Source organism: Typopeltis vanoorti, chromosome 23 (assembly GCF_054136105.1).
Source record: "Typopeltis vanoorti isolate ZY-2024b chromosome 23, IOZ_Tvanoo_1.0, whole genome shotgun sequence".
Lineage (NCBI taxonomy): Eukaryota > Metazoa > Arthropoda > Arachnida > Uropygi > Thelyphonidae > Typopeltis > Typopeltis vanoorti.
The window spans coordinates 31,148,819-31,170,673 of record NC_143571.1 but is presented as its reverse complement, the minus strand read 5'-3'; the positions used below and the strand labels follow the sequence as shown (position 1 = coordinate 31,170,673).

Below are 21,855 nucleotides of genomic sequence, written 5' to 3'. Positions count from 1 at the left end.
TATTGACTACACTATATGGATAGTAATTTTTGTTGTCTTCAATAAATATTTTTAACAATAGGACGCTAAACAATTAATCACTAGCCAATTTTAAAACAATAGATAAATACATACAACTAGGTTGCCATTGTCTATTGTTTCAAGCTTTGAAGTGGAATGCTGTCTTCTACCATAGATATACAGTATATTATTATTATTATTATTATTATTATTATTATTATTATTATTACACCATTCTACCGAAACTAAATTCTTAAAAATAATAAAACTTTTGCATTATTCGATTGTTAATCTATTATATTTCCATGAAAAATAGTAAAAATACATATAACGAGGTTATATTCTTAATAATTTAAGAAAATTAAAAGAATTAGTTAATTAATTTGGATGTTTAAAATACACCTTTTCTTTATTAATATTATTTTATAATATAAAATAAAAATGGAGGGTTTTAAGTTTAGATTCCATTTGAATTATTGCATGTAGTGATGAAATATTGTGTGATGGCAAAATATTTTGTAAAAAATGAAGGAAGTCAGGAAGTTTTATTTTACTGCTACATTACCAAACGATGCAACCATAGTTTCGTAGGGAAAATCAATGTAGTTGTAGGTTAGAAAAGATCTGCGTTCGCTTCTCGTCACGACACACACAAAAAAGTTTATTTATATGAGCTTTTTCAAATAAAGGTGAGTTGTCTGAGATCATAATGAGGTCCCGGAGTTTTTCTCCAGGATACTCTGGTTTATCTTCTCGCAAAGGAGGTAGTCCAATCACATAACACAAGCAATTAAGAGAGAAAAATACTTTGCTGACGTCCTACATTTAGTTCTGGGATTCTGTAGAGCTCTCATGCAATAATAATATCTTTACTAAGTGGGGGGAAAAAAGTTTTCCCCAAAAGATACCTATCTATACCGCCAATCGACTAACATAAGGATCAATTAAAAAAGTTTAGAAGAGAAACGAAAAAGAAATAAACTGAGAAAAATTCTCATATTTGTTCAATCCCTCACCCCTCCCTCTATTAAAAAAAAAAAAAAAAAAAAAAAATTTGAATTTTTCATATTAAAATGGGAGAATATTATGGATCCAGCCATATTTTTTAGCCAAATATAGCCAAAAAAAAAAACTTTAAAAAATTCTCGAAAATTTACCAGATGAGAATAACATTTGGCATCGGCGTTGCTTTGGTAGGACTACTTAAATGACAAAACTGTATCCAGGTGTCCTTATGTTCTTTTTTATTAGCTCTTAAATTAGTTTCACTGGCTAACAGTATCATAAGTGAATTCTCAGTGGGTGCATAATTAAATTGCAAAAGAACAAAGCCGAAAGGATTGAATTTGTATAAGTAAGATATTAAAATGGAAGATAGAATATAACCTCCAATGGTGAAGATTATATTCTCATAAGCCCTTTAGTAAATTTTCGAAACTTTTATGAGTTTCTTTCTATATTTGGCAATAAAATATGGATGGATCCATAATATGCTGCATTGTATTATCTTATTTTTTTCCCAAACGAAAGTTTGGGCTTTATTATTTAGTAATTTGAATTTTTCAGTTTCCCAAGTAGTTCTACCATAAATTTCCAATCTATGTAAAGCTGATGACAGAACACACGAAACTCTGAATTTTTAGACAATCAATTTTGATGAAGACAATTGTGAATATTCTCATAAAATATCATGACCTCATCCATTAATTTCTTTCTTTTCAGGAAACTGAACATGTGTATTTGGAGTCTAACATCCGTTGGGCAGAAGCCTTCATCCTCATGTATTCCGTGACGGATAAATGCAGCTTCGACGAGTGCATCCGGCTGAAGTTCTTCATCAATTTGTACAACAAGAGACGGAGGATATTCGTAGCCAGTTTCTTCCGCGATCTCTTCGACATCCCCGTGATCCTAGTAGGGAATAAGGTCGATCAGGTTGGCGACCGGATGGTGTCCACTAGCGAAGGAGAAAAACGCAGCCACGAGATCGGGTGCGTGGGATTTCACGAGATATCCGTGCGTGAGTCCATCGAGGACGTTTACAGGGTGTTCGAGGACATCCAACAAAAGTGGAAGGCCTGGACCAAAGCGTTCAAACACCGGAGGTCATCGAACGAATCGGAGGTGTGCAAAAGCCTCATATCGCCCACTTCGCTCTCTAAACCGACCATCCCCATCTGTGCCAAACTCACTAACAGATTCACCAGCGAATGCTCGCTTCGTCTACAAACAACGCACGACTTTAATTGCGATTCAGTGCCTGAGGTGTTTCGGGATCGGGCTTGCACCGATGGTAGCCTGCAGGCAGCGGCGAAATGGCGTTCGAGGAAGGTGAACGCCATGTACACGGTGGAAAGTTCCCCTCTACGAACCAGGCGGATGAGCATCAGCATGAGAGGAAGTAATTCGAATTGATTGTGGTCACATCAAAGACCAATCATTACATCGTCAGAGCTTATTACATTGTGGTGCTTTTTAATTTTTTTTTTCCAGTCTGTACATTCCTTTGATAACATACTGACAAATAAAATCTATTTTAAAATACGATAACTGAATTATTCTTTAAAAAAAAATAACTGCAAGAGATAAGTTGTAGCAGAATATGTCCAAACAGCTGAGTAAACAGATGTAACTTCCCAAAGTTAAAAGTAAAATTCAGTTTATTGTAAAGGTAACAATGGATCTTCATTTATTATTAAAAGACTGCCCATTGTTGAAAGAACAGTTGCAGTGGCAGGAAACAGGCCGATAGTGGTTATCTTGTTATGACAATTGTTCTCATAGACATCGAGTCTTCCCATCCTTATTGGATCTACCTTGACCGTTAATTCTTAGGACCATGCTCCACACGATGACAATATCGTTCCAAAATGGATCAGAGCTCCTCAAACAAGACAAGGCCTGGCGTCACCATACTCGTATTATGCAAGCATGGGTCGAACAACATCCAAGCATTCCGTGTGCTCTGCCAATTGACTCATTCTCCTGATTTGAATCCCATCGAACATTCGTGGGAACACGTGAAGCGCAGTATCCGCCCGTCGACGACAGTGCTTCACTCGGTCAATGAGTGACCTCCAAAACGTTATTGTCTGGTTGATCCAGAATACCTTAGAACACCTTCCATAGTCTAGTGGGATCAATGACAAACGGGCGCAAGTGGTTATCTCGGCCAAAGGAGACTCAACACGCTACCAAGTTTAGCCTCTATTATGAATAATAATTCGCTAAAATTGGTCTTCTGAGAAACAGAATATTTGCGTGGGAAATCAGAACAGCGTTCTCAATATTCTCTGAATGATACATCGGTGGGAGATGAGAAATAATGTTTTAAATATTTTTTTTGTTATTCTTTAAAAAAAAATGTTTAATATTTTTCAGCATAGCCTGCTCTTAAGCCTCAATACAGCGATGTTATTATTTTTATTTATTTTTTTATGCCTAATTGACTTTGCCAAGGTCAACTAACACTCGTTGGCAATAATGTCATTTTATCTTTAGACTTGCTTTATAAGTAACAGTCGCAAAACTCTCTTTCAAACATTGATTTTCTTTTCATCAGGGGTTCTTTTTATACATACAATGATGATTGCGAATAATTATTTAATTCCATACAATCGTCTGTTGGTAACGCCTGATGAAGATTGTTCTTGCATCGAAACAAAAGTAGAATTCTATCAAACATCGTATCGTGCTAACAATACAATGTTTAGCAGTGCGTCACAAATAATAACAAGAGAATTGTTCCTAGTGTTTGAGAGAATAGAGATTTAATTAATGAAAGAAAGTTAGGCCTTCTACTGATGTGTTTATGAGGAAGCAATAGATAACAAGTCGATTGCTTACGAAGATTTTCGTTGTGTTCGTTCCTTACGGACCAAAATACTTTAGCGCTTTCTCCTATTCAATGTCGAAATAAAAACAGCTATCGGTGTGTGTTCCTGCATTTTTCCAAGCTAGAGTGTTTCCTGAATGACGACCCAAACACTTCATTAGATGCAAATCCTCTTTCCCCGTTGCCATCGATCTCACGTGTGCAATCCCGTAAACCGCTTACATACGAGCTTAAAAAGAAACACTCGTCGTATTTTCGAGTAACCTTAGCAACAAATTGGGCCTGTTTTTGTACTTCCGCGTGTAGATTGTTGCTAGGATACATTGCGGGGTTGTTTCGAAAGCAATGTTAAAACGCGTGTCACCAGCAGCGGAAAAAAAAAAAAAAAGTTACACGAGTGCCCTTCTCGACCACCCACCGTAATTACGAAGCGACATCGGAATGGGCACAGCGCTGTTCACCCGCGTCTAAAGGAATCCCGAACGTTACTTGAAGAAAGTGGAAGATACTACAACGTAAAGCATTAAAACCACGTGGGTGGAATGTCGGATCATTGCCTTGGGAGTTCGAGAATTCTCAGTTCGCCTTAATTGATGTCTTTTCTCCAAAAATATTCCTTCTTGCGGCAGTGAATTGCAAGTAGACTTGTCGTGGTATTAAGCACTGCTTCCATTCGAGATGCAAGCACACAGCGGCTGTTATAAAAGCTGTTATCCCTCCCCTCCTTTAAGGAAGACTTTTCGCATGGTGAATAACTAGCTGTAGATAGTGCGTTTTCGGCATGCCACAATTTTTATATTATTTATTTATTTAGCGTTTTCCATAGATCCATTCCGATTACCGTTTTCTGTCGGCTTAAAAGTAAATTAATGTTCTCCATGTCAGGTGACTAGCTTGACGTTGGATAGTCCAGTGGTAGGGGCTGCTACCTTAAGGCTTCTGAACTAGCCTTCTTCCAAATTTAAATCCATAGGAGGAATAGAGTATATTGAAGGGGAAAGAGTAGATTATAGCGGGATAGAGTAGAATTATAGTAGAGGTTTATAGAGGGGACATAGATATAGACCAGAAATGGAAAGACCCCCCATGGCCCTCGAGTACTCTAATAGCATAAGGGTCATAAAATAAGAAGAATTGGCTGATAAAGTCTTATAGGAAAGATTAAAGGAAGTGGATCTTCCTCAAAGTAGAGGAAGAAGAGGATAAATCCAGTTAGGGGTCCATGGAAGTGCCACTTCCCTTACAATCAAGATGATTGCCCTTTATGGCCCTGTTGGTCCAAGAGTCCTTATTCAGTATATTCGGACCCTCCCACCATATGTATATATAGTGGGCTCCCCTATCCGTCACCCAGGGGACGCGCTCTCTAGAGGTTGCAGGATCTCCGGTTCTGGCCTTCTAAAGCCGAACAGGCCACTCTAGGCCTAAATCCTTGATAGGCATGATGATTTATTTAGCGAATATCGCAGAATACGTACATGAAAATACGTCTTATAAACTGCTGTATTGACACTGATAGCCTTCAACTGGTTTATTTGAAAGAGGGAAAATTTCTTCGGTTTTTTTTTGGGGGGGGGGCAATTTCTTTGGTCGACTGGTGGTTAACATTACGACAAGGCAAAAAACACCCCGCTACTTCCATTTCAGATCGGATTACTCATCTTTTGAAAATTCTTTTAAATATTTCTCTCAATACTGTAAGGGAATTGAATACATGTTGGAAAATCCAATGATGAACAAATCCGTTTATTAATATTTCTCATGAAGTATCCCTATCTCAATATTTCCCATAACGTTTGCGTGCTAGATGCAACATTAATTACACCCCCCTCTCGTTCTTACGGGGTTTGTAAAATCGATAATAATGTTAGAGATTCAGCAACCGATTGTTGTGACTAAAATGAATTTTTATTTCGACAATCACTCAGTCATACAGAATTTACGAATTGTGACGTCACTACACTCTCGATACATTGACCGTGTAAAAGACTAGAAGTTCCAGTGGTGCAAGACTGGCGGAGAAAATGTCCAAAATTACCTGTTAGAAATTTCGCATCCAATGTCAGTTTGAAGAATCTTGTAATCAAAAATAGGAATTGCCGTGAGACTTCTCGCCCCTCCAACTCCCCGAAGGCCTTACGGGAAGCCTCACGGATCCCTTTTCGTAGATTGAACACTGATGAAAAGTGACATTTTTCATGTCGTAACTTCCTATCGCAGTTCCCCCCCCCCCCCCCTCCAACTAATTCGCTTTCTCCGTTGGCTCAGAGGTCACAGGGAAAACGACGTCCTTCGTTTCCTCGGGGTCACCTTCGTAGCGTTCTTTCGGAAAACGGCCCCGAACACTTTGGACATCGTCACGATGCTGAGCTTCCTCTGACGAGGGAGGGACCGCTGAGTGCGAAGGGTTCGAGCCTCGCGGATGAGTCCGTGGAGGGCGAGGTTGATTCCGACGTAGCTTTCCGCTGCCGACACTTCGTAGAATTGGCAGCCGCACTGTAAGGAGATCTCGTGTCCCTCGGTGACGGACACCTGTCGTGCGTGTTCCAAGTCTCGCTTGTTGCCCACCAGAATAATGGGCACGTACGTGGGGGACTTCACCTGGCGGATGACATCGATGCACTGAAGGGCGTAGTCGAAGCTGCTTCTGTCGCAAATGCTGTACGTCACCACGAATGCTTCCGCCCAGAAGATTTGATCTGTAGGAAATTCCCCTTCGCCCTGCAATGAAAAATACACATTTATCGAATGAAATAAATGTTTATTTAAATATATATATATTAACTTCGTTCTTCCGGAAAAAAAAAAAAAAAGATTATTCATCAAAAATTAAATTTAAAAAAAAATCAGTTAAACAATATATGAAGGCATCTTCATCTTCAAGTTCTCCAGCGACTACGGGTTCGAATCCCTCCACAAGCATGAATGCTTGTGATTGTCCTACTAACTCTATGTGGAAAGGGCATCTCCTGCCTTACCACTTCTTATAGAAGAAGGCTTCACTTCCTAAACATCACGAGGTACGTTTGTGACCCTGTGACGTCGAATATGAATAACTAACATACTTCCTCCTCATGTCAAAACTTTGACTTCACAAAAGAATGAAAAAATCTCACGCAAATATGCGAAATTTTAAATTCAATAATTATTTATAACAAACATTCCTTCAATATTAAGAAATCCCGAGATAAAGTAAAATGATTCTTGCACTATGCAATAGTTTTCGGTGCTGCTTTTCTAATCTAAAAAAAAAAAAAAAGCATATTTCTAAGAAAATATTTTGATATTTTTCGATGTAAGTGTATCTTCTCACTTACTGAAAAGATAGATTTAAGATTATCACTATGATCCAATAAGATAAAGTCATTATCAAATATCCATATAGAAGATAAAACAAGAGTCTTCTGACGCATTTTATTCTGTAATGAGACAGGAAAGAATTCACTTAACCTGATTATCAATTTACAAACAAAAAAAAAAAAAATTGTAAATCAATAAATCGATTTTGAAAAAGCATGAATTCTACTGTCTATTTTTCTATTTTGTAGTGTGACTCGAGTTCCCAGGATAATGCGAAATTAAAAAAAAAAAAAATCCTTAAAATATAACCAAGGAGGGAAAAAAAAGAAGACAATCGATTTAAGAAAAACGAATTTGTGACTCACACAAACAAAAATAGAATTAAATTTGTCACGGTAAGAGGGCGCTGTATTCTCTAACAATACCTCTGTCTGATCGCTACTGTTCACAACAGAATGCAGTGTTTGAAATCTTTTTTGTTATTATTATTGTTTATTTATTTTTTTTATTTTTGCAACGAAACACTGTGAGTGAAGGCCTACACAACGTCTGCCTTTAATTTGCAATGACACATTTACTTCAGTGTTAAAAAACAAAACAGCAAATTAACTACGAAAAAGAATTCTTAATTGTTGTTACAAATTATTTTAATCACTAGGTGGACAGGATTGTTTCTCAAAGCACATTTATCGTTTTACTGTATATTACATAGTTTCATAAAACATGACATTAGTATGCATTTAAAATTATTTTTTTTTTAAAAAAAAAAGCATTTAAAATTATAAACTACTTTAAAAGAAAACACATCTCAATCCTTTATTAAGAAGTATGTGCAGTAGACAATTGTGTAGGAGTAAATACTTCACTGATTCTCCCCCCCCCCCCCTCTCCCTAAATCTTTCATACCACCGGAGTGAAGATCGAGTCGCTATTTCGCCACGGAAAGCTTCACTTGCGACAGCAACGTAAAAAACAAGTAGGAGCTGAGATGCAATGGAGAAAACGCAGAAGATGAACAACAAACTCTCTTTGAGATAGGAATGTCTGGCAACCTAACAGTCACCGAACAAATGCCAGACGAAGTATTTTAAGACGAGACAATGTGTGAAGGGTGGGTTAAAGAGAGCATTAAAGATATTCTCAGATAAAACGGCGTGAAGTGACATTTATAACACTTGGGCTCTCATCAGGTGAGAGCCCAAAAAAAAACTATACGTTTACAGCATCAATTCATTTATTTAGATAAAAAACATAACAATGTTTTCTTTTGAGAAATTAGTTCACTGTTATTAATTATTTATTATTAATTAATTAACTTTTAATTCTAAACTTAAAAATGCCATCTACCGGAGGAATTTATTTACTTAATTAAGTCAATGTAATTAATTTATCCGGTAGGTGGCGCTAGAAACTTTAACTCGGTTTCAATTTCGAAATAATTTTTTTTTAGCCTTTATTCTCCCCCCAGCGTAATCAGCCTGCTATTTTTAAGTTTTGTGAAATGGCAGAAGTGATTCAATGCGGTTAGTTGATCTTTACTGTATCTTGCATAGCAGGATTGGGTGCTCTGAGTCAAGGTATTGTTTCAACATATGTGATAAACATTTCCAGGAAAGTACATTTATTGCTTAGCGTCCTTTAACTTAGTTTATGGAACTTACAACATCCGTTCAAAGACTCTTACAAGGCTGCTGAACTTGAGCGCAATACACCTTTAAAGAACATTGCTAAAATATTTTCTTAGGGATGAGAATTTTGATCACCTGCCAGCCAGAACTTTCAGCCCATCACTTACTGCGAAGGTGGTACCATCTAGGAACAGACAGAGTAAACACTTCGTTAAATGGAATTTTTATTTATTCCCAACTATGTATACCCAAATTAAATGAAAAAATAAATGGTGTTTTGTTTATTGATATATTATATTTTAAATATTATAAAAATTCTATACGTTTTGTATTTTCTCATAGTGTATATATTATTCTACTAAATAACATATTTTAAAAACGTTTCAGTGAATTAAAAAAAATACATACCGACCACCGAGAAATATCCAAGATTTCTATATCAGTAGTGACGTCATCACACGACACACTTTTTTTATACAGCCAGTCTAGGAATGAAAAAATAAATATTTAAAAATTTACACATTAAATTTCACGCTACAGTAGTCATTGTATATAATTTTACATTAGAATAAAACTTGCATTCTACAAATGCATTCAGTATATCGAATTAAATAACAAACATTATTATATTTTAATCTAAAAGTTTCCTTGTATTCTAGATTATTGGTAAAAAAAAAAAGAAAAGAAAATATTACAAATTGTCAATGCATCTAATAAAAGACATTGATACAGCAATTAAACACTAGATGGCACTACGTTGCGGTACCATGGCAACACCACATAGTTCATTGAGAATTACTATGAAATACGGCTCAATGACGTATTCAACAGCAGAAAATTGTTAGGAACAGCACATTGGCCTAACGTCAAGGTCTCTGTACGTCAATAGCCAGCAAGGCAGGCGGAATATTGCAGTGGCTGGCAAATGAAATTCATCAGTGGCGCACATTTCACAGTCGGTTTGGTACACGATGTGCAACTGGCAGAATTCTGTTTACACAACCTTCCCAAGAAGAAGATCTCTTGCCATCTGTCACTACGAAGTGTTTCCCGTCAGTCTGCTCCCAGCTGTTGGCTGCTGTCAAAAGTTGTCTAAGGGAAGGTTCCGGTGATATTTTTCTGTCACAGATCCCACCACACCTTCAAGGCTACTTGATCTTCTCCTGAACGATGAAGGAAACAATTAGCTGCATTCTTAAATGTCACAGAATCTACCGTGAAAAACTATTCGAAAAATGAACGCTTATATGTAGAATTACAGCAAATATTTTAGGTTAATGTCTCCTAAAAATAATAAAAAAAAAGGATGATAATTGATGCATAGCGTAATGTGCGAAAGTTATTTTCTTAATTACACGTGACAAGAAATTATATTTTTGTTTAATCCTTTATCCAAGTATAAGCAAATCAAGTTTACGTGTGAAATATCACCGCGACTAAGCTATTTGTATATAGAGGTTAATGACTTCACATCAACTGCCTTAACATTTATAATGCAAAGCACAAATCCTAAACAGCCATGCATAATGCTATGCATCATGGGAAGGATCACTACCCAGACCAGTTTTCTACCGTTATGCTACTAAACAGAATCACTTTAAAATCTCAGCGATAAACAAATGAGGAAAGCCGAGCTTCCAAAAAATACGAGGAAAGTCAAGCTTCCAAAAAAATAGAAGCTAGACATACGAAAGCCTTATCCTTAGTCCTTATGAGGACTGGCTTAAAGGGGCGAAGCAAGAATGCTTTTCGTCTTCCCTTATCTGTAGAGGACAGTGAAGGGATAAGGTGTTATTGAGCTATTAAAGCTCTGATCATGGTAGGAGGATAACAACAGTTACCCTCCTACCATGATATGAGGTAGACTCAAACTGTTCTCTTAAGATAAAAGCCTTAAGCGAGCGTACTCGTAACTTAACTCTCGAATCTCAACGCCCCAGGGGGTAACAGCAACAGCCGAACCTCAGTTAAACTTCATTGGTACAGCATTACCATCCAAGGTATTAATCATTAATCACCGCATCTCACGGTGGATTCAATCGCCCATACGAATGCTTTTCTATTAATATATTCATATACTTTTAACATAGAAATAATAGAAAGGTGTATTAATTTATTATTAAGAACTTTTGATATTAAAGAAATTTAGAATACTTTTTAATTAAATAAAAAGTAAATTATATTTAACAAGAAATTGTATTCTTAATAATTTGTTATCCAAGAATATAAGCAAACGAAATTTGAGCGTGTAGTCCTCATAAGTAGGCTACTCTCATATAGGGACTGTTGCCTACATGCCTTAGTATTTGATAAAAATCATTTTCATCTCACTAATAGTATAGTAGTTGATATCCGAAATATAAGTCCGTGTGTGTGTGTGTGTGGTGCACGTTCTCGCATAGAAACAGTCAAAAACTATTTCCATAGACGTATATGATCCAATATTGAGAAAGGGGACAATAATTTCCCCTCCAATCCTCAATTTAAAGAAACTACAACATCGTCATTAATTCTCTGCTTAGCCTCACCTATCACATCCCAATGCATCTTAAGAATTTCTGATATCTATCATTGCCTATATCAGTCATGCCATTCCTGATGCCCCCTCCCCCCATTTTCCAGTGAATGCCAACGAAAGACCTCCTTTCACGAGATGAATCTATTTGTTTAACAGAACACGTGAACAACCTCAGGGAAACGTGCCACTACACCTTCCCTTAGAGATTACCTCCTTCCGGTCTTACCTTTCCGATGATTTGTAATTACATTCAAAGTAATGCGTGGTCACGACAGTTGTTAAGCTCCTTTGATGGCGTGAATGCACTGTTTCCACTTCATCTTATTCCACTTTCTCCTGAATAGCCGCTTCTGCACTTTTTATTGAGGGTCGGACAGAATGTGGAACTCATAGCTAATGTTTCAAGAGAAAGTAACGCTTCAAATTTATGATGATTTAAAGGTTCATAATAGTGACTGGCAATATATTAGGGCCTCGGAGTCAGCAAAGCATCTGCAATATATCTTTTCTCTCTCTCTCTCTCTTTCTCTTTTTTTTTTTTTTTTGAGCATACTTAGAGTTCTTCATCTTGGTTATATAGGGTGTCATTCAAGTCAACGTCCATAGAAGAAATATTATTTGACAAAAATACATTTAAAAAAATTATGAAGAAAAATGTGTTGCAAATGATATGCTTATTATCTGAAGCTTTACAATTCTTTACCCAGAAAGACGTTTACAACGCCCTCTGGACATATTTATAGTAAAAAGTTATGGCGCCGTTACTAAATTCAGTAGCGTCTCCTTGGCGCTTAACGATTGCGACATTCGTCCGTCGTTTGGTCGGCCGTCATTTGAAAAGCCCCTTATAAGGATTTTTCGACTGAAAATAAGTTCGACGATCTCATACGGACTTGGCAGTGTTTTTAGCTCTCCGAAATTTAGGTGTTTCATCCAGCAAAACAGACAGATTGGTCAAAAGAACACACGTAATTGACTTCGGTTGTTGTACTCTAAATAACCCACGGTGGTATGTTAAAGGTACATTTACTACAAATATTCCTTTCAATTAATAAAAAAAAGAAGAAGAAAAAATATGTTTAGTGCAGTGTGTGCACCTAAGAACTAGGATTTAATATTAAAAAAAGTCTGATTATGAGAAAAAAAGACTTGATTCTTCAAGAAACGTTACATTTCACAACTGTTTATTCAAATAAAACCGTAAAATCATAATTGTCCTAGCTGTAGGTTTGCTATTATTCACTAAATGCTATATAGAAGTGGTGTTCAACCTTTTTTACTACGCGAGCTACTTTTCTATAAAACGTTATTCGCGGTCTACTCTCTTATATAGATCACGTTTCCCCAACCTGATATCTGATTACGCACAAATAAACAACTAAAAAAAAATACACAACTAAAAACTTTATTTGTGTATTTGAAAATTTATTTATCACTTTTAATTATTTTAATACAACAAAAAAAAAAAACATATTGGGATAAAATATTTATTTCTCTATTTTAGAAAACCAAAGTTAGAAAAACAACAGATTGATTACAAACTCACAAGTTACAGGAATGCTGGTTGATTGAAAAAAAAAAAAAGTTAATGTGAAATTTGGCATTGTTTGGACCACGCAATATTTTCATAGTCAAGTTGATATGAAGAAGTGGCCAATCGCAGACAATCATCCAAATGATCATTTGTAATTTGGTTTCTTAATTGATTTTTTAGGAGCAGTTTGGATTTATGCCAGGAAGAGGGACAACGGATGCAATATTTGCGCTAAGGCGATTGATGGAGAAATATAGAGAGAGAGATGCAAGTGGATCTGCACATGGTGTTTATAGACCTGGAAAAAGCATACGACAGAGTGGCCAGGCAGGAGGTATGGAGGTGTATGAGGAAGAAGGGGGTGTCGGAGAAGTACGTGAGGTTGGTGAAGGAGATGTATGAGGGAACAGAAACTCAGGTCAGGTCTAGTGTCGGCATAACAGAAGGGTTCCCTATTGTCGTAGGGCTACACCAAGGGTCAGCTCTGAGCCCCTACCTCTTTGACCTGGTCATGGATGTACTAGTGGAGGATGTCAAGAAGGAGGCACCATGGAGCATGCTGTTTGCCGATGACATTGTTCTATGCGAATCATCCCGAGAGAAGCTTGAAAATACCCTGGAAGAGTGGAGAAACACATTGGAGGAGAGCGGCATGAGAATTAACCGGGTGAAGACTGAATATATCTCAACGGGGAGTGACGAGGATATCGTCATACGACTCCAGGGTGAAAGGCTAATTTCAGGGAAGAAATTCAAGTACCTTAGGTCGGTTGTATGGTGACCTGGATGAGGAAATACAGCACCGAATAACATGCGGTTGGATGAATTGGAGGAAGATGAGCGGGGTCCTGTGCGACAAGAGAGTGAGTTGTAAGAGGAAAGGAAAGCTCTATAAGATGGTGGTGAGGCCGGCGATGCTCCATGGTGCGGAGACGTGGCCTATAACCAAGGCACAGGAGAGGAAGATGGAGGTAGCGGAGATGCAGATGTTGAGATGGATGAGTGGTGTGACAAAGAAGGACAGGATAAGGAATGACTACATCAGAAGGACGGTTAAGGTGGGACCAATTGGCAAGAAGATACAAGAAAGTAGGCTGAGGTGGTTTGGACATGTTGAGAGGAAGGGTGAGGAGTATGTTGGTAAACGAGTGGAGTATATGGAGTTGGAGGGAAGGAGGAAAAGAGGCAGGCCCAAGCTCAGGTGGAGGGATAAGATGACAGAGGATCTTAGGGAGAAAGGATGGAGTCCGAAGGATGCTCTGGACCGGAGAACTTGGAAGAGGAAGGTTAAAGATTGGTGCGCCGACTCCGTTTACATGGGATAAGGCAGAGTGAAAGAAGAAGAAGAAGAATTGATTTTTTATGACGTTCATATTTGAAAAAGCGGATTCTTTCAAGTATGTCGATCCGAAACACGACAGAATTTTTCGCGCAATATCAGTTAATATTGGGAATTTTTCATGTGCATTCTTCCAAATGACTTCATTGTTTATTGATTTTAAATGTAAACTCTTCTGAATGTTTATTATCTCAAGTTCTACTTCAGCTTGGTTTACATCAAACAGCCCACTAATTTTATTTGAAATTTCTGTGATGTTCAAGTTTTCTTCAAATGGATTATTGATAAAAGATACAATCATTTCAGTTTTATTAAAATCTTTAAATCTTGAATTTATTTCTTCCTCAACTAATTCTATTTCACGAATAAATTCTTTTAAATCATAGCGGAGCATTTCTTGATTTTGTTCAGAAAATTTTAATAAATATGGGAGATGTCTAAATTTGCGGTCATTTATATTTTTCTTTAATAAAAATAAGTATTGTTGGAAAGTTTTTATTGAACTTAACATGTCAATTAAATTTTTATATCCACCTTGTTACTCTAAATTGAAATTGCTTAATTTCGTACAGAAATCTACTAAACATGATAAGTGTAAAAACCATCTTTTATCACTCAATTGTGGATAAATATCTCCTTTTTCATCAAGAAAAATTTTTATACCGTCAATTAATACAAGAAATCTTTCTAAAAAATTGACTTCTGCTGAGCCAGCGAACATTATTGAACAACAGAAGTTCCCTATCATCATCTTCCTGTAATTTAAATAACCACCGTTGCAGGGCTTTTTCCTCGAACAGAATTTACAATTTTAAATGTAATATCCAAAACATCTTTTGTGTTTAATCTTTTACTACACAGTACTTGTTGGTGAATAATACAGTGGTACGTTAAAAAACCTGGATATTTGTCATCGTTTTTACATAATGAAATGAAGCCTGATTTATTACCCATCATTGCAGGAGCACCATCAGCAGTAATAGACACAAGTTTAAAAAGCGGAAGTTTGTGTTGTTTCACAAATTCATCAAATGCCGAAAAAATGTCTTCTCCCCTAGTCTTTCCCAATAGTGGTATAATTTTCAAAAGTTCTTCTTTGCTTGAATAATCTTGAAATACCATGCGAATAAATACCATTAACTGAGCAATATCAGTGAAGTCGTTTGATTCATCAAATTGTAATGAAAACGCAACACACTGGTGAATGTCTGACATTAACCTGGCCTGGAAACTTTTCTCCGGCAATTGGAACTCTTCCTTTCAGCAATTTGAAACCTTGTCTGCGGCCTAGAAGTAGTCTCTCTAGTGACGTCTCGAACCGAGAAGTTCCTTTCTGGAAGCGGAGAACTCCTCTCTCAAGCAACGTGGATCCGGCGACTCTGGAGTGAGCAGCCTCCTCTATGACAGCAATTCTGGAACCGGGAACCCTTCTGCTCGCTTCAGCCCCTTTTTATTAGGCCTCTTCTGAGACCTCGCATGAAGTTTGGCAACCCCCAAAGAATCGGTATGAGTCTTTCATCTTAAGTTTCAAGTTCGGCACGCCTTTGGTTCTTCTCCGCTTTCTTTTGATTGTAAGTTGCCAGCCATCGGAAAGTTGTTTGAACTTTTTCTGACTGACTTCGGAGATGTTTACACAGAGCCGGCGCTAGAGTCTTTGTCGCCCGCATGCAATGTCTATCTAAGCGCCCCTGTAACGATCCGGGCTTGTGTGGTTCTTTTACGATAATAAAAATTTTAAATTATTTGAAATTTCTTAAATAAATTTTGACAGAACAGCCACACGTTGGTTCGCTAAATGTAATGAACCGTGGGTGTTGACTAAGCAGGATAATCGTTAAAAACCCGAATACTCAAAAAATTCTCAAAAGTTAAAGCAAATTTTGATAAAGCCACTTCACTTTAATCGTTGAATATAACGATACAGGGATTATAGCCTTCTCACCGATCCGAATCGCTAACAGAATTAAAATGAATTTTAATTAAAGTTAAAATTTATTTGAACTAAAGTTTAAAAAATTCTTGCATTTTTTCCAAGTTACTAAATTCTTAGTAACTTGGAAAAAAATTTTAATAATTTTTATAAGTTTAACTATCTTTTAGGAAAAAGAAACCCAAGATAGATGAGAAAATAAGAAAAGAATTCAGAAATAATTAGAACATTTAATATAAGTATTCAAAAAATAACATCTTTACAGAATAACAGAAAATAAATTAAATTACATAAATATACTTGAATTTTTTTAAATTAAAATTTTAGGGTTTTTGATTTCATATTCACAAAATTGAAATAATGGTCTTAACGTCTAATTCCGCACATATATCATTTTCAATAGCTATTAACGCCAAACTAACAAGCCTTTTTTGTGACATACTTGTTCTTAAGTAGGTTTTAATCAATTTGAACTTGGAAAAGGAACGTTCACCGCTCGCTACACTAACAGGTAAGGTTAATATTATTCTTAAAGCAATTGAAAAGTTAGGGAAAGATAAATTATTGGACACAATAAAATTAAGAATATCGAAAGGGTTTTGAACATTTAAATTATCCATCCGAAAAATATCCCGGAAAGTACACAACTCGTCATATAGTTCTATTGCATTTACGTCTTTATAATCTTCGTTATTAATTTGCAGTAATCTATACAAGAAATTGAAATTATCATAATATGTTTTTAGTTGTTCAAAACGTTCTATTAACAAAGACATTGCAACATCTAGAAGTATAAAACACATTCACTCTAAATTTATCTTCTGGCGATTGTGGCGTTTTGTCATGATGCTTGTAGTCAAATTACCGTGTCTTCTTTCGTCGTCGGACTTCCGTACCAGTTTTAAATTCTTGTTCTCCGTCCACTTCTTCACTCAGTTCTTTTGTCGTTTTAGAACTTCTTTAAAATTTGTATCTGGTCGATACTCTTGTAAGAATATTTTAAAGTTTTCGATAGATTCTAAAGCAAGTGTAATGTTCATATTTTTGTCTTGAAGCATTTTACTCACAGGGTTTATTCTGTTAAGTAAATCATGCCCAGTTATAAGAGAGCAAATAAATTTGTAATCCTTTATTTTAGCATATAATGTTTGTGCTTCATGGTGAGTTTCTTTATTAAAATTTTCATTATTTAAAATTTCAAAAAGTGCATCGTAAATTTCTGGTAACTGATATCGTAGAGGCGTATTCCCATCGCGTTTCTGATGGCTGTTTCAATATTAATTTTTTTACGAACTTTAAAAGGATTGCCCAAGAGAATGAAAAAGAAATTGTATATTTCTTGAATAATTGCAAAGAAACTAAATGTATCTGCATTCACTTTGGCTGCATCGTTAATGATTAAATTTAGAATTTGAGCAGCAAATGGCACGTAAAAAGCTCGAGGATTTTTGTTTAAATGCAAATTTTGGAGCCCATATTTTTTCTCTTTCATATTTTTCCTATTGTCATACTCTTGACCTCGCATGTCTTCAATGGGAATGTTCCATTTTTCCAGTTGTTCTATTATCATTGCACATAAACCACGTCCTGTGGAATCTGATATATCTGCAAAACCTGAAAAGTTTTTCCTGATCTTGACAATTCCATTGTCACAGAAACAAAGCGAATAATAATGGTCATTTGTTCTGTTTTACTTACATCAAGTGTGCAGTCTAAAATTATGGAATAATATTTAGATTTTCGAATTGATAATAAAATTGCATCGCTGATTGCGTTACTTAAAGTTTCATTTTTTATTTCATTTCGATATTTCATTTTGACTGTCTTTACTCAAATAGCGTACTCTATTGTTTCGTTGTAGGGTCCTTTCAACATGATTTTCCATAACGGGATCAAACTTCGCAAACAGTTCGACTAATTTTAAAAAATTGCCGTTATTCCTTTCATATAATTTATCAAATGATCCGCAAAAAGTTAAATTTTGGCTACCAAGGAATTTTATAATTTCAATCAAGCATTCTAAAACATTCGTCCAATGTTTCTTTTCCATTGAGTCTCTCAATCAATAGTAGTTTTGTTTTTTAAATTTTTATCAACTTCCTTCCATTTTGAGAAATTTTTCATGTGAGTTAAACTAGTCTCGTGTATATGCAAAGTTATACTTACATTTCTCCAATCGTTATAGCCTTCTACAAGACTACTTGATTCGGTAGGTGCGAAAGGTTTGCAACAAAAGCAAAAAACAGAATTTAAAGTTTCGGAATAAATGAGCCATGTTCTTGGCACGAGCTCACCGTTTTCCATTTTTCTATTATAATAGGTGTCGCCAAATTTATGACCATATGTATCTCTGGGATATATTATATTTTTCTTTTGAACAAGCCCCATTTCAATTAAAACAACTCCTAATTTTTCATCAATATTTCCCCATTCACCTGGATCTTCTAAATTTACAGAGACTAACAATGTGTTAGTTTCGTGGTCAACTACAACTAAATCTTCTCCTAACTGTTTTTCACTTAAATCATGCGTCTTGTTATCTTGTTCAATAGTTGCAATAGTACTTTCATGCAAACTGGATGATGTGCACGGTTCTTCAACTCTGATTTCTGATGTATCGAGTTGGTTACAATCTGCATCAGAATATTTTAATATTTTAACAAATTTATTAAGAGCCCCAGTTTGTTTCTTAACATCTGCTTCTTTCGCAGCATGACGCTTACGATTTTGTGCATCGGATAACTTTTTTTAAATTTTTGATTCCATTTCTATTTTATACCCACAAGAAATTATTACACAACACGACACAGAGACGAAATAATAGTCCGCACTGCGCTACTGTCAGTAGCCTACTGAGATGCGTACCATATGACTGGTTAACTAGCAACAAATGTTTTTACGAAAATTCGTTTCTGCACATAAAAACCGTTCACCATTTCACTTTAGATAAACTGCAGTAGACACAACATTCTGTAGGCAAGCATTTAGTCTGCTCTCGCTGCTAAAATTGTAAACAGCCGGTTGATCAAAGAGGCGGCAATATACAATTTTTTAAAATTTTTATTCGGTGTATCTGGCCTTATTTATTTTAATATTGATCATTCTAAGAATTTTTTGTTTTCATGATAAAAATTTTGTTTCTTAAAAATGAACTTATGAACGGTGCCCGGCGGCTGCGCCCCCTTCGCAGCGGCGCCCGCATGCCCGCTTCCGCCGGTCCTGTGTTTACACGTAGAGCCTGCAAGCCTTTCTCATACATACAAGTTTCAATAACAATCTTTCTAATGCCGCCATGTACAGCTTCGGCGACAAAAACCTTCTTTGTTTTTAACACTCTAACATATTCTTATTAAAGCAGTACATACAGTTAGCTTCAAAAGAGTTATTTACAAAAACATCTAATACAAACTATACCGAGACAAACAAAGTTTATTTTTTTACAATATTCACATGGGACTTAACCTAAGTAAAAAATCGATGTAATGTGCTTTGGAATATTTAAGTTACACTCGAGTTTTTATCTTTGCTTATAATCGTATTCACTCGGCTCGCTGTTTGACTTCCACTGATCCAAATTAATTCATTTACCCGGACTTATAAGAAAATTACTGATTTGACAATTTAGAGGGGAAAATAAATAAACAAAGCAATATACTTAAAGCTAATTAAAAATAATACCAAATAATGATAAATAAAATATTATGTTTTCAGTTTTAATTAACTTTGTAAGTAAGGAGGAATACACAAGACATCGACTAAAAATCGCTCCGCGATCGACCGGTCGAACACCCCTGCTATATAGACTTCCAAAATTCTAAAAAATTCAATCAACTAATTGTCAGTAGAAAAAAATAATAAATAAATAAAATAAAACTTTACCTTTATTGGAACTGTACTCTCCAATGTACCTTTTTGTTAGGAATCGTACTATGACAGCTAAAAATAATGAAAACATAATTATTTCTTGGTGAGCGCATACATGTGCGTCAATATAAATACACTTCTGTTAAGAGTTATATGTTTACAAAGCATTTTGTCACCCTTGGGGATAAGTCAAAAGCGGAAGTTTCTGCATTGGTGGGCTTACATACAAACTGTACGCTAAAAATAAACAAGGGGGGTGGAATCATTCATTGCTTTGTTTGTTAGTTTACAGCAAGAAAAAATAACCCGAAAAAAATTATGATGTCGTTATTCTAGTAACAGTGATGCCCGATAGAGGGCTACTGCAAACTCTACGCGAATTTAATAATTATTTTTTAAATAGGATGGATTTGAACTTCAGTCTTATTTTCTAAATATTAAATAAGCATTAACAATTCTTATAATACTCATAATTATTATAAAATAAATATATTTATTTTACACATGGAATGACCGAAATTTATTATAAGAAAAAGTTATTAGATAATAGTAAAGAAATCAATCTAGATGCAAAATAATTTTGAACGGAATAATTAAAATACGCAATAAAAGAATCAAAAAACAGAAATATTATTAAAGAATTCTTAGATTTATAATAAATAACCGTTGAAAGAACATGTGAATTACTATCTGACTGATTAAAAGCAAAGCGCAAATCTATATTTAAGATTTAAGAAAAGAAATTAAAATGACCGTGGAAATTATAGAACAATACATGTTTAATTTAATTATGAAATAAAATACTGCACGTTATTAGTAGAAGAGTTAAGTGAATTTTTTTTGGCACGATAGACAGGTATCTATGTTTAAGTGCTGGGTACGATCCCACGGATGAGCGGTCTGCAGGAGCAAAATTCGGAATCTCGGAGAACCGGTAGGCTCTATAACCGTGGCAAGTTCTCCAACCACCAAGCAGAGCCGCTTATTTGTGCATCAAAACTCCTATAATAACTTCCAAATTGTTTGAAAATCTCAGGAAACAAGTATTAAATTTTCACATGCGGAAAGAGGCTTTCTTAAAATGCATAGAAAAAAATTATGGAGTATATTAAAAAAATAAAAATATTTATTCAGTTTAAGAAATTAAGCAATGAATTTTTTAACATAAAATAAAAATTAAAGGTACAACATAATAATAGATCAAAAGAAAAAATATACATGAAAAAATATCATTAAAACGTGTAAGAAAGATATAGGATGTAGTCTGTGTGTACTAAGGGAGAGAGAGATATTTTGGTCTTTTTTTTTTACTCAAACGAAAACTGGTTCAACGGAAATAGAAATACGATTAGATCATAAACGGACTGAATTCAAAACGAGTCAACGAAAATCTTCAATACTCGTTTTGAATTCAGTCCGTTTATGATCTAATCGTATTTCTATTTCCGTTGAACCAGTTTTCGAAATTCAGATGTTACCCAAACAGTTATCTTGAAACTGTAAACTAGAAAGGAGAAGGACCAACGCAGAGCAGTTAGTAGTGCGTGTTGGCAGCGCCCGATTGGGGGTGCATCAAACTCCTGTTGTTTATGATACATCCGTCACCAAGAACCTAACAACGAATGATGTCACGCAAATTCCTGTTATGTAATCAAGGTTGAAAATGCTTTGCAAGGTGCTGCCATCTATGGAAACATTTCATTTTTTGGTGTCAGGTCTGGTAACTGATAACGTCACAGTTATTTACAAATTAATTCTCACAAGTAGTGATCCTATCAGATTGCATTAAATGTACGGAGGTACTTAGGAAAGCCGGATCTTTTAATTATAGTAATGCATACTGACGGATCTTGTGCTGAAAGCAGACTAACTCTTAAACCACTTATGTAGCTATCGTAAAATCAAAA

At 35.6% G+C, this 21,855-nt stretch overlaps 2 protein-coding genes across 3 annotated transcripts in view; one reads left to right on the top strand and one right to left on the bottom strand.

Annotated features, from left to right (window-relative positions):
• Positions 1-2,446, top strand: part of LOC150093738 (ras-like protein 1) — a 61,179-nt gene extending 58,733 nt beyond the window's left edge. For both annotated transcript variants that reach the window (XM_090413098.1, XM_090413099.1), the window contains exon 5: positions 1,723-2,446. In XM_090413098.1, the coding sequence (XP_090269224.1) occupies positions 1,723-2,415 (693 nt within the window). In that variant the 3' untranslated portion in view covers positions 2,416-2,446. The remainder of the gene's footprint in view (positions 1-1,722) is intronic.
• A 3,425-nt stretch (positions 2,447-5,871) lies between these two features.
• The window catches only part of LOC150093737 (ras-related and estrogen-regulated growth inhibitor-like protein A), a 40,159-nt gene continuing 24,175 nt past the window's right edge, over positions 5,872-21,855 (bottom strand). The window contains exons 2-4 of the mRNA XM_090413100.1: positions 19,964-20,020; positions 9,172-9,248; positions 5,872-6,556 (exon numbers count right to left, since the gene is read on the bottom strand). Coding sequence (XP_090269226.1) covers positions 6,107-6,556; positions 9,172-9,248; positions 19,964-20,020 — 584 coding nt within the window. The 3' untranslated portion in view covers positions 5,872-6,106. The remainder of the gene's footprint in view (positions 6,557-9,171; positions 9,249-19,963; positions 20,021-21,855) is intronic.